The sequence below is a fragment of the Etheostoma spectabile genome, chromosome 4 (genome assembly GCF_008692095.1).
Source record: "Etheostoma spectabile isolate EspeVRDwgs_2016 chromosome 4, UIUC_Espe_1.0, whole genome shotgun sequence".
Taxonomy (NCBI): Eukaryota; Metazoa; Chordata; class Actinopteri; order Perciformes; family Percidae; genus Etheostoma; species Etheostoma spectabile.
In genome coordinates this window covers 32,009,837-32,022,663 of record NC_045736.1, presented here as the reverse complement: position 1 = coordinate 32,022,663, position 12,827 = coordinate 32,009,837, and the positions used below count along the sequence as shown (strand labels likewise).

Genomic DNA, 12,827 nt, shown 5'->3' with positions numbered 1-12,827 from the left:
AGGGAAGAAATAAACCCAAACAAAAAACCCAAACCACAACAGTACCCCCCCAAGACAGATCCCAGACGTCACAAAAAAAAACCAAAAAATCCCCATAGGAAACAAAAAACAACCCACAAAGGGTGGAAGACACCAGGAGAGAGGGGACCAGGGGACAGGGAAACCAGGGGACAAAGGGCACAAGGAGCAAGGGAACAGGAGACACCAGGGGCAGAGGGACTGCGGACAGAGCCAGAAGCCCACGGGGGGGCACACGAGGAAGCCCATGAAGGGGCACGACCGGCTCGGACGGGACAGGCGTAGGGACAGATCGGACAGACGTAGACACAGAGGAGACAGACTGAGACGGGACGGACGGAGACAACGTAACTACAGACGAGTTGGGTTTGGGAACAAATTTAGATGGGGCTCCTCAGGTGCTGCTAGCAGTCCAGTGTGTCAGTTCAGTGTTCCTCTAATGTTTGAGACAGTTTTCATGGCTAAATATTCTTTTCACTGCAAAAAAATTAGGTTATTTGGAAAAGGCCGAAATGGGTTTCCTCAGGAGGGGGGGCTGGCGTCTCCCTTAGAGATCGGGTGAGAAGCTCAGTCATCCGAGAGGAGCTCGGAGTAGAGCCGCTGCTCCTTCACGTCGAAAGGAGCCAGTTGAGGTGGTTCGGGGATCTGGTAGGGATCCCTCCTGGGGGGCTCCCTAGGGAGGTGGTCCAGGCACGTCCAGCTGGGAGGAGGCCTCGGGGAAGACCCAGGACTAGGTGGAGGGAATATATCTCCAACCTGGCCTGGGAACGCCTCGGGATCCCCCAGTCGGAGCTGGTTAATGTGGCTCGGGAAAGGGAAGTTTGGGGTCCCCTGCTGGAGCTGCTGTCCCCGAGACCCGATACCGGATAAGTGGATGAAGATGGATGGATGGATGTAAAAAAGCCTTGTTACAAAACTGAAATTAGAGCCGTTTTTCATAAAGTGGATACATGCTTCTTACAGGACAGCAAAGGAAGGCATCTGGCATATTCTAAAAGGAAACAAAGGATGTCAGAAACTCTTGAGTTTTACTTCTTTTATTGTCCAATCATCTGGCACATGATGAAATAAACAAGCAAAACCTTGTACAATCAGATGTGCAATCAATGTATCCAAAGCCACTGATTTGAGCTGATAAATATAATAACGAATATTCTAAAAGTAGAATTTGGACAAGTAAGTGTGTAGGGTCCATTATTTTGTTTTTTTTATTCATACACAAAAGGGAAATCAGTTTCTCATTGGCTGTATTTTATTCAGCAGAATGGGGTTCAATGCGGGGATGCAAAATGCGAGAAATTAATTTCCACAACACTGAAATAATAATAATAAAAAATAATCTGATAACATTTAAACATTTTAAAAAGGATGAGCCTTATTGGTTTGGTAGACTAGCTAAAAAATTTGATTATTGAAGAAAAACAAAGTTTCAAGACAGGAGGCCATGCTACACCGTTAAACATTCAATGTTACATTTAAAAATCAGACAATCGGGAACTGATCCATACCATCCACTTTTCCCCCATAAGGAACATTGTTGGTGTGTAATGACAACACCTCCCCCCCTTGTATAAAATAAATGCCACCATTTGGGCCTACTGAAATTGCTACAGTAAATATTCCAATGTAAAAACTATAATTTCTCTAATCTTAATAATCTCAACAGACATATAGCATTCTCTGACAATGTGATATCCAAAATACTGTTTTTGTTGAGGAATAAAAATGTGGAAATGCCCACATAGACACGCAAGAATACAATCATGTCAAGATGAACTCTTTCTCAATATGTAATATATATATATAAATATATATCAATAATCCAAATCTCTTTAGTGTATGTATACATACACTAAAGAGATTTGGATTATTGATAGCTGCCCGTGGAACAAAATTACAAAATGAAAAAATGACTTTACAACTTCAAAATAAGGTAAAGAAGTAAAATAATTACTTCTTCTGACGAGTCCATCGTGTTTTAAATCATCCTCTGCGTCCAGCTTAAATTAAAGGGACAACGCTTTCACTGTAGCCAACGCGTGGGAGAGGGGTGGGGGTGCTTGTGTTGTGTGGATGCGCCAACAGTGTTGGTGTCATTGCTTAGGATTCCTAATGGGGGAGACAGAAACTACGCACTATAGCTTTAAGATAGACATTGCTTCCCTGATGTCTCAGCATAGCGGCACCAGTGTTCCTCTTCTTGTATTAAGATGGCAAAAGCGATTTGATCTGGCTGTTGTTTGTAATATACTGTTGAAGTAAGAAGGCTATTGTTTTTGGGGATATTTTAGCTATAAGGGGGTACTTTAGGTTTGGGTTTTTTTTATTGGGTAATGGGTCCTTGTTCTGAAAATGTTTGAGAAACACTGATTCAAAGAAGTAAATTCAATTTGTATTATTTTCTTTATCTGCCATTCGACTCAACGCAACCAGTGACTACTAAAGAGGACGTTTAATTCTTCTGGTATTGATTATTGCTGCATTTCCTCACTGTGCTGTTTGCACTGCATTCCAAATTACTGTGGCAAATTAGCTAAGCTAAACGGCTAATAATTGGCTCGATGTTTGAGGCTATTGTAAGAGACAAAAGTATAAAATTTGGTATTAAACGTGGGCCAAGATGACGATACTTATGAGAAATTCTGACTGGACTGATCCCAGGTCTGTTTGGTCTTCGGTATATTGTCCATCAATCAAAGTAATAGTTCTGCACGAAGATGGCGTCCGTGCCTCTGAAGACGGGAGAGAAGTTATAGATGAGAGCTCGCTCTTCCTCCGCAGCACTGGAGAAATGGTGCTGGTTCTTCATGGCTGAAGGAAGGAAGAAAAGATGTGTGTGTGTGTGTGTGTCAACTGAATTCAGTTGCACTAGCACAGATCAAGAAATTGCCTAACATGGGAAAAATATTCTTAGAGTGCTCAGACAAAAAAATGTAAATTTGAAAATTGAGAAAATGAGAACTTAGCAAACTCCATCTGCTGATGAAGATCACATGATGAAATTGAGTAGCTCCAGGAGAGCTACAGAATTGATTGTTTTCGGCATCATGATAAGTAGGAATGGGTATCGCCAATGATTAACCGAATCAATTCCATTCCAATTCACAAGGTCCCGAATCGATTCCATTTCTGAATTAATATCAGTTAGGCTAGAATGATTTCAGTTCCACTACTGATTAAGCTTGGGTAGAAGGAGATTCTTATAGAACTTCCGCTGTAAATTGTACAAGCAAGAAGCAACCCTCAAATATGTATTAATGCTCCAGGTTAATGCTTACATATTTTGTACATATCATACAGAATTCACCACATGCATGGTAAAAATGCATATAGTAAATTATCAATTACTGCAGTTTATAAATTGATATCAAATCACTCAAATATGTTAAATGGATTATTGTAACCTAGCCTTAATCATAATACGTAAAAAACAAATTTGGTGAAGATTGTAAACACAGTAAAAAATCTGTATGAGCACAAATCATAAAGTGATGTGTTCATCTAGAACAAAATAAAACATAATAGTTATAATTGTAAATAATTATTGTTTTGCATCAGGAGTTATGAGTCAAACTATTCAGATGGTTGTTGGCTCACAGCCTAACTTTACATTGAATTTTAGTTAAATCAGTGACATTTGACCTTTTGAGATATTCTGCCCGGAAACTATGAAGAGTGCAAAAAATAAAAGAAAGGGAATGGTAACAACCTGACAGGCATAATAGAAACATATGGAGATTGGGATACCTTCGGAGACGAAGAAGCTGGCGGTGTAGAAGGAGGCTCTTACAGCAGTGGTGGAGTGACTCATGCCCGGCTTATCTATCCACTCAAAGGGGCTCTTCTCTGGATGCCACTGCACTGCATACAATGGGTAGCGGTAGGCTAGGAGGAAAACCAGAAACATTGTCAGCTGGCAAAAAAAAAGAAAGGAAAGAAAACATGCTTATTTACTGAGAAAATTGTACATCTTTTACAAAAGTTTCCATTTTCAAATAGGCAAGGCAAGGCAAGGCCGCTTTATCTGTAGAGCACATTTCAGCAACAGGGCAATTCAAAGTGCTTTACACAAAATCAGTTAAACAGATAAAACACAAGTATAAACAGTTAAAAGTAAAAACATTAAGACAGATTAAATCCTAACCCACTTGAGACTACCTTCACACTACTTTCGACTCTTCATTTTCACGATTTTTAGAGACGTTACCTTTCGTCTCCTTGGACTCTTCTTCACACTAATTAAGCCGATCTAGTGCCGCCTTTCGTGTCTATTTTCAACACTACACATTCACACTTTTTCTTAAAAGTGTTACACTTCGAGTCTTTCTTTCTCTGTATAACACAACCTTTATACTTATTCCTTTTCTCAAAAAAATCATAAACAGATAAAACACAAGTGTAAACAGTTAAAAATAAAAACATTAAGACAGATAAAACCCTAACCCTAACCCTAACCCACTAATTCGTCAATTTTAGTGCTACCTTTTTGTGATCACCCTCAGTGTCACTACCCTTCACGACTCTATTTTTAGAGACGTTACCTTTCAAAATAGGACCATATTGGTCAGTAAAATCAACATTACCTCTATTTCATAATCTCTGCGATTCCCAACAATGTCTGAATCTGCATAATCAGCTGTACATTGAACGAGACGAACGATACAGCAAACTGCAGCATAGCCAGGGAGGAATGGTACCTTCCATTGTGGAGATGAATTCTTTCTTCCCATCATTGTTAGTGGACAGGACCTTGTAAAACCTCTTGAGCTTGGTATTCCGGCTGTAGTTCTGTTGGTTCAAAGGCACAAGAGTTCATATTGACTTCACTGATATTAAAATAGTTTGGAATCCCTAAAACCACTTTGCTTCTTCTGCGTGGAACAACCATAAAGACATGTGGTCAAACCAACTGGTCATGGAGAATTGATGCCAGAGGTGTTCTGCCTCTGGGGTTTTACTGGATCAGAATGGGTCTTTGTGGGGAGACACAAATTAAGTGGGAGGTATAAGGACATTTGAGCATCAAATGATAATAATAATGTACACTTTATTAGTCCCGCAAGGGGAAATTACAATTTACACTCTGTTGTTATTACACTCAGTCCTGAAATACACACAAATGCGCAGTACCTATACATGCACTAATGGAGAGATGTCAGACGGGGGGGGGGCTAGCCATGGAAAGGCAGCCTGAGCAGTTGGGAGTTCAGTGCCTTGCTCAAGAGCCCAGGATGTGAACTGGCACCTATCCAGCTACCAGTCCACCACCATACTTTGGTCAGCGACCCACCGGTTCCCAACCCAACTCCCTACTGAGTGAGCTACTGCCACCCCAAAGACCTAATTTCCTGCGTTCTGGTACATTTTAGACACCAATTTATGGTGGAAACGTCTTTGATTATGTCAAGTAAAACAATTCTAAAGTATAATGGAATATAAGGCAGAAAGCCGGCTTTCACATCTGGGACCTGGACTGGGATCCGACTACACTTGCCCCCAAAGTCCAGTTTGATTAATTAATACGAACAGGGTTTGAGGTAAAGGTTTCCCAAGGAGCCCATTTTTGTTCCTAAATTGAAAAATGTAGGATTTGGGTGCTAGGGATTTCTCTTTTGGGGCTAGGAAGGCGGCACGTCAGCTGGGGTCCTGGAAAGCGGATTAAGCTTGGGTATAAGGAGATTCTCAGAGAACTTTTACTTTTACTATACTACTATACTATAAATTGTACAAACAAAAAGCAACCCTCAAATATGTAATAATGCCCCAGGTTAATGCTTACATATTTAGTACATATCATACAGAATTCACCCTAAAATGGAGTCAGTTCACCACATGCATGGTGAAAATGCATATAGTAAATGATCAATTACTGCATTTTATAAATTGATATCAGATCACTCAATTATGGAAAATGGATTATTGTAACCTAGCCTTAATCATAATATGTAAAAAACAAAGTTGGTGAAGATTGTAAACAGAGTAGAAAATCTGTATGAGCACAATTCATAAAACTATGTGTTTATCTTGAATAAAATAAAACATAGTAGTTATAATTGTAAATAGTTATTATTTTGCATCAGGAGTTATGAGTCAAACTATTCAGATTGTTCTTGGCACACAGCCTAACTTTCCATAGAATTTCTGTGAAATCAGTGATAATTAGTGATACCAGTGATAACTAATTAGTTTCTCTTAATTAATAACAACACACCAAGAGATTCCGGCCATGCCAGGTATTCATGCATTCAACGATCTGCAGCTAACACAGTTAGCTTAGGTCTTGTTAACATAGGATTGAAAGTGGTTGCTCGTTTATGAATAACTACAGCAACAGATTTCGGCCATGCCAGGTGCCAGAAAAGATAAGGTGCCAAAAAGAGCAACAACAAAAAATACCTGAATCGACAGACTCCAACTGTGGAAGTTGGAGGTGATGTTTTCCTCGGCCAGAGACTGCAGAAGATCCTTGGGGAAACTTCGGAAGAGACGGCTGGACTGGGCCGCTAGAGGACGGACACAGATCAGTGGTGGGGCGGGATATTAGTAATAGTTAATGGTTTAATACAGCATTCCTTTAAAATCAATCCTTTGGCAGTGGGATCAGTGGTAAGGGAGGGCCAGCTATATTTGTTAGTTAGTTAAATAATTACTTAAAACACTTCTTAAAAGTAACATGCATTATATATTTTCATGTGTGCTTTCTTTCTCCGACTGTAGCTGGCCTAACAGCTTAGCAGAACTCAAAATGACTTTTTCCCTGTCCTTCAAAGAACTGATTTCAAAATACTTCTGTTGGTTTAACGCTCTGGGCCCTGAGGCCATTTTTAAAGTTTATTTTCCGTCTGGATTTATTTTATATAAAAGCTTGTAAAACATCAACCCTGTTGTCTACAGTCAAGATATGAACATCATTTTTTTAGGACAAACTGGGTTATTAGAATATGTGGGTTGCAGTGAGGTCACTTGCATGTTAAAAATGGTTGTAGGGCCTTAAAGATAAATAAATAAATAAATGAATCTTCCAGATATGTATTGATATCACAGACATATAAGTAAAACCTCTAAAACTCTTCTCATATGTCTTGGGAGTCACACTGTGAAGAAATAATCATTATACCTTATGCAGTTCACAAAATACATGCATTTTTTCCAAAAAAGTCCAGATGTTTTGCTCTCATGACATTTATTTATGTCAATAATAACATAATAATGTCATATTTATTGATATTACACCCACAGAAATGTTATACAAGCAAATATGTGTCTGAATATTGCATTATTTGGCCTTCTATAGAGTCTATAGGCATTTTTGTCCCCTCTGGCCTTCCATACAAGAGGGGTGCTTTTATCTCCCATATATGGGCATGTACTTCCTGAAACAATAGACGGGACAGACAGAGAGAGAGACGTAAGAGCGATAAGCGGCAGAAATGAGCCAAAACGCGATGAATTATGGATATAAAGTGGATCAATCTTGGATATAACAGTATGGATTTAAAGCCCAAAGAGGCTGAAGTTCCAGGCTGGATAGAAAACCCCCTGTAGAGGCTAGAAAGACAGGGAAAAGACCTCCGTAAAACCGAAAACGTCAGGATTCAAACGAAACCGAAAGTGAGTAAATCGCTTGTATGGTTCAAAAGTTATTAAACTATGAATCAGAGGTACTTTTTTACTCGTGGGCGAGTGTCTCGGGCTCAGAGGGTTAAAAAGCCTTGAACGGTTTAGGGTTAAAATACATTTATGATCTGCTGCTTCATTTAGAACCATCCAGACCTCTAAGATTGTCTGGGACGTCTGCTTTCTGTCTCCAGAGTCAGAACTAAACATGGAGAAGCTTCAGTTTTTATCCGCAACACATCTGGAACAAACTCCCAGAAAATACGGCAACTCAGTTCTTTTAAATCAGGGCTGGAGAATTTTCTTTTTGATTTTGCATTTTTATAAAAAAATGCACTGTAACTTTTATTTGATCTGTTTTTACATTTGTAATTGTTTTAAGCTTAACAAATAAAGCTGCCTTGCCTTTTCTTCTAATACATTGGTGTCCTACTGAGAGCACTGTCCAGTCTCATTTGCATGGGACTCGCCCATATTCTACCTGCTGCTGGGGGTTGAATACAAATGACAATTTGTTGAGGTGGAAGAAATATGTAGTTGTAGTAGTTTAGTATTTTGCTAGGAGGACTTCACTACTGTACACTTTACTCATTTGGAATTACACCGCAACTGTCCTTGGGAATCCTGTGGTCACCCAACGCTGTGGAGACGTTTTTGCATTCATGCAAAACTCCACACAGTTCCATCTGGTTAGTTAGCTCACGTTGTGCAAAGATGAATTCCACAGGGACCTTTTATGTCAGTTCTACAGCACATTATGTGCAGGCATGATCACATGACAGTACCCTAGCAGCAAAATGCAGAGTAGCACTTATATTTGCTTTCCCTGCTAAACTTGGGACTATAGGACTATAAATTGAGACATTGCTTCGGAGAACAGAGGCAGGCACAACCAAACGCAGGATAAAATAGTTCATCTTTATGACGAGACGTTGCTGAAGAAGAGCGAAGGAAAGAGCAAACGAGACAAGCAGAACGAGCTTAGAAGACAGGGACAGAGACGAATACCTGGTGTGAGAGTGAGAGGTAGAGCCACGGCCTTGGTGTCCGTGAGGGTTAGCAGGTTTTTGTTGGCTGTGAGGACGGACAGCTGCTGGAAGCCCTGACACGTCCCCCAGATGGGGAAGTAGTCCCCGGCATCATTGGCCTGCACAGGACAAGAAAGGGAGGAATGAGAAGCTGACACTGAGGAAGGTGTAACGCCATTTGTCCAAGGAATTCTACACAGAATGCTCTATTAGATAGATGGATAGATATTTATTGATCCCAATAAAATGGGAAATTGCAGTGTTGCAGCAGCAAAATTAGTCACACACCACAGAATATAAATATACATGAAATACTAGGATACAATAATAATAGGAATAAAATACAAGAACACATATTTGAATATATACAAGTTGAGAATATAAAAATGTGCAACTGCTTAAATAGTATGACAAAATGTAAATAGACCCATTGTTATTTCACCTCCAACCCAAGGGCTTCCATCTCAAACGGATACACACATTCACACCACGTACAGCTGAGGCTTAGTGCGAATCAACAGTCTGAGTTAGACAAATCTGTCAATGTTACAGTCTTTGTAGTTACCAAAGCTCCAAAGGGAATTTTGTAATTTAAAGACAGTATCTCCTTGGAAGAAATTCAACTTGATTTGTCTAAGCCAGACCGGATTTTGTCCCCAATCACTTACATTGGCATTGCAACAGGACTGGAGGAACAATTAGAATGATCGAAATCTCTTTCAATGTACATGTGGATATGGGCTTTCACATCGGTAGTTTGGTTCATGTGGTCCGCACCAAAGGTAAAACTTTATCCATTGTAGTATTTTTCAGCTATTTTGGTTCCTTTTCAAGCCACACTGATGCTCTGGTCTGAATCAGTTGATGAGTTGGGGAAACTAACTAAACTACCGCAACACAAGTCACGTGACAACATTCACATCACTGGCCAGATGTGTCTTTGAAGGTATTTTATAAATACAGTGGGGTTTCATAGATCTGTCAACAATGCATGACTATTCGACGGACCTATGAAACCCCCATTCCCTCAGCCGTTTGCTAATCAATGGCAAGATTTTGCTCTTTTTGTGTTTGTTTTTTAAAGCTTGGACCTAATATGGTCATCAGAGAAAATTTCTACGACAATTCCAAGATTGTCCGCGAGTTTCCATGTGGCTCCCTTGGCCCTTAAATTGCATCCCCGACTCCTCCACTTGCCTCCTTTCCTTAGTCCATCCCATTGAGGAGGCACGGAAGAGATGCAAGGACATCATGCAAGGGACGAGAGGCAACGAGCAAATGTGTTTTAGAGGATTTCTTCTGAAGCGTCACATCAATTCTTCAGCTGTATGGACAGCGTTAGCAACTCCTTCAGCTGCATGGCTTCCCGGTTTCCTCGGCTATAGCTCCTCGATTATTCCTTGCTCGATGCTCCCTCCTCGGGGCAGAAATAAGAGCTTTGAGAAGGCATTCATCAAGGAGGGACAGAACTTCCAGTTCAGCCAAGGACCGAGGAGTTGAGGAGCTTTCAAACTCAGGATTTTGGATGCAGATCATGTTGCTAAAGTAAGCAGCTGACTACGGCAGCTGGGTTAGTCCAGAAATTTGCAGTTTTTCTGTTTGAGATCCAGTCCCATTCTCACCTCTAACGAACCGCTCCAGAGTGTGTTGGAAGGCTCAAAGGAGATTTGGTACGTTTGTTTGGTCTACTTCTGGCAAACCGCACCAAGGGGGAAAACCAACTATACTATATATCCAAACTATATGAGGCCAATAGGTGAACAATGTGAGTGTTTCCTTTAATGAGAGAAACATGAAGCCAAGCCAATGAGGTAATAACACAATGAGTTACTCAATAATCTGTCAGTGGGATCCTGAGATATCATGTCCTTCTTTCCATCTGTATGCACCTTTATCCCATTAATGCATGTTACTAACTCAACTTCTTCCCTTTCCCGGAGTCTTGTGCTCTCTCGCCCCTCTCCTCTCTCTCCTCCTATCGCTTGCTGCAGGTGTTTCAGGTTCTGGATCTGTGGAGTCTGGATCTGTGTTTGGAGTCACCTACTGCCTCCATGTTGCTGCTCGACACCCTTTGCTACAATTCTCTGTCTGTCTTTCTCTCTCTGTCTGTCTCTTTCTCTCACCCCCAACCGGTCGAGCCAGGTGCCCCCACACCATGAGCCATAGTTCTGCTCGAGGTTTCTGCCTCTTAAAGAAAGTTTTTTTCTTGCCTCTGTGGCCTAGTGCTGTCTCTTGGTGGGAACTGTTGAGTTTCTGAAAATAAAATCCCAGAGTATGGTCCCAGAGTATGTGATTTGGCGCTATATAAATAAAATGGAATTGAAATTGAATTTTAGCAGTCGGTTGAATAAGTGAAAAGATGTTTACCTTCAGTGACAAGTTGTAGAAGATCTTGGCTGCCCGGCTGAACTGCGATGTTTGAATATCTACATCTCCGCCCGGCAGCAACAACCTGAGGAGACACTTCTGTTTTTACAGGAACAATGGACTTGGCATATCTTCAACAATGTTTGTAGTTTTACACATTTCTCTGCCTTAACCCTCCTGTTGTCCTCGGGGTCAAATTTGACCCATTTTCAAAAAGTTTCTAAATCAGCAATTTGGGTTTCCTTCAACCAAATTGTAAATATATAGCGTGCATGGTTCCATACAACGCTCCTCACACATTAAATGACAGATCAGTTCACCATTTTTATTGAATTTGCTGTTTTATTTCATTTCATAGCATTTTTAGAAAAGAAAAAAGATTAAGAACACTGAAAAAGTGACAGAAATGTAGGAAAAAACAACAAAAACGTCAAAAAATGCAGAGAAAAATCAACAAAAACATCAAAAAAGTGAGAAAATTTAGAGTGAGAAGTTAGAAAAACATCCAAAAGTGACAACTAATGTCAGAAAAAGCTTCAGAAACTTCAAAACAACAACAACAAAAATGTCCAAAAAAAATCTATAAAGAACTTTTGGCAAAGTGACAAGGAGGTTTAGGAGGTTTTAACTTAAAATATTGACCCAGAAAAACTAAATGTTGGTCACAGGAGAAAACAGGAGGGTTAATAATACAAACAATCACTAAAACATGTTTTGACTTGTAGTTTTACAGAACATAATCCTAAATGAGGGGATGGAAGAGCTGTGAACATCAGAACTTTTACATGAAGTGAGAAAGAGAAAAAGGAAAAGAGACAAGGGACTGCGCAGAAACAGTCAGCTGTTCCTCAACCTCAGGGGCAGTTCAGGGCTTTTTGTTTACGCTCATAACTTCCTAAAGGTCATTTTTCCAGTTTCCAGTACGAGATTCTCACACGGCCTCCAAACCAACTGACCTGACCTGATCTACAGGATTGGCCAACGCAGCGTGATGTCAGTTTGAAAAATGGTTTATTTTGACTTTTGTCATGAGTGAATGAACGATTGCGCTGAAAAGTAGCCTCGCTCCCGTGTTCTCCAATAGGAAAGCAGGACGGTGAGACGCGACAGCGCGCGTAAATCACTCACTCTCCTAGCTGACGTCAAGGCTACGAGGGGCGCTGAGAGATTTGTGCCAGAGGCTCAGGAGGAGAACCCCCGAGCCCAGAGCCGTGGGATTCAATCCTGGGACGTTCCAGTCATGCATCCTCTGCAAAACCTCATCTCTTCTCCACAGTCCTTGTGGCAGGATGGAAAAGGACTCAACATATGCTTTAAAAACGTAGCTAAATCTTTATCCAGCAGTGTCTGAGGGTAGGTTAACCCAAGAGGAAGAGGACACAAGGTCGTGTCAAATGTAAATGGGCTGTTCTTATATAGCGCTTTTCCATAGTAAGGAACCATTCACCATTCACACACATTCATACACTGTAGCTGAGGCTGCCGTACACTCTAAGAAATTTCTGTTTATTAACAGTTCCATGACTGCATGTTTTCTTACAGAACTTGTCCATAAAAAGTGATTCCCAGTTGTATTTGTGTTTATTTATATTTCAGAGTGCATTATGGGAGATTTATCTGTGCTCCGTCTGCATTTCCCCAGAAAGCTTCAAAAGTGGAACAAAAAGCGTTGAAAATGTTGTGTAAAAAAGCGTCAAAAAGTAAATAAGAAGCGTTGAAACAAGCATCAAAATGACTTTATCTGAGAGAACGCGAAATAACATTTTAAATAACAGAAAATGTTCTGAGTTTTTTATT

At 40.4% G+C, this 12,827-nt stretch overlaps 1 protein-coding gene across 1 annotated transcript in view; it reads right to left on the bottom strand.

The window, feature by feature from the left end:
* Window positions 1–1,039: 1,039 nt before the first annotated feature.
* Window positions 1,040–12,827, bottom strand: part of zgc:171566 — a 34,180-nt gene continuing 22,392 nt past the window's right edge. Inside the window, exons 4-9 of the mRNA XM_032514576.1 lie at window positions 11,031–11,115; window positions 8,644–8,782; window positions 6,415–6,521; window positions 4,716–4,806; window positions 3,766–3,903; window positions 1,040–2,829 (exon numbers count right to left, since the gene is read on the bottom strand). Of these exons, the coding sequence (XP_032370467.1) occupies window positions 2,708–2,829; window positions 3,766–3,903; window positions 4,716–4,806; window positions 6,415–6,521; window positions 8,644–8,782; window positions 11,031–11,115 (682 nt within the window). The 3' untranslated portion in view covers window positions 1,040–2,707. The remainder of the gene's footprint in view (window positions 2,830–3,765; window positions 3,904–4,715; window positions 4,807–6,414; window positions 6,522–8,643; window positions 8,783–11,030; window positions 11,116–12,827) is intronic.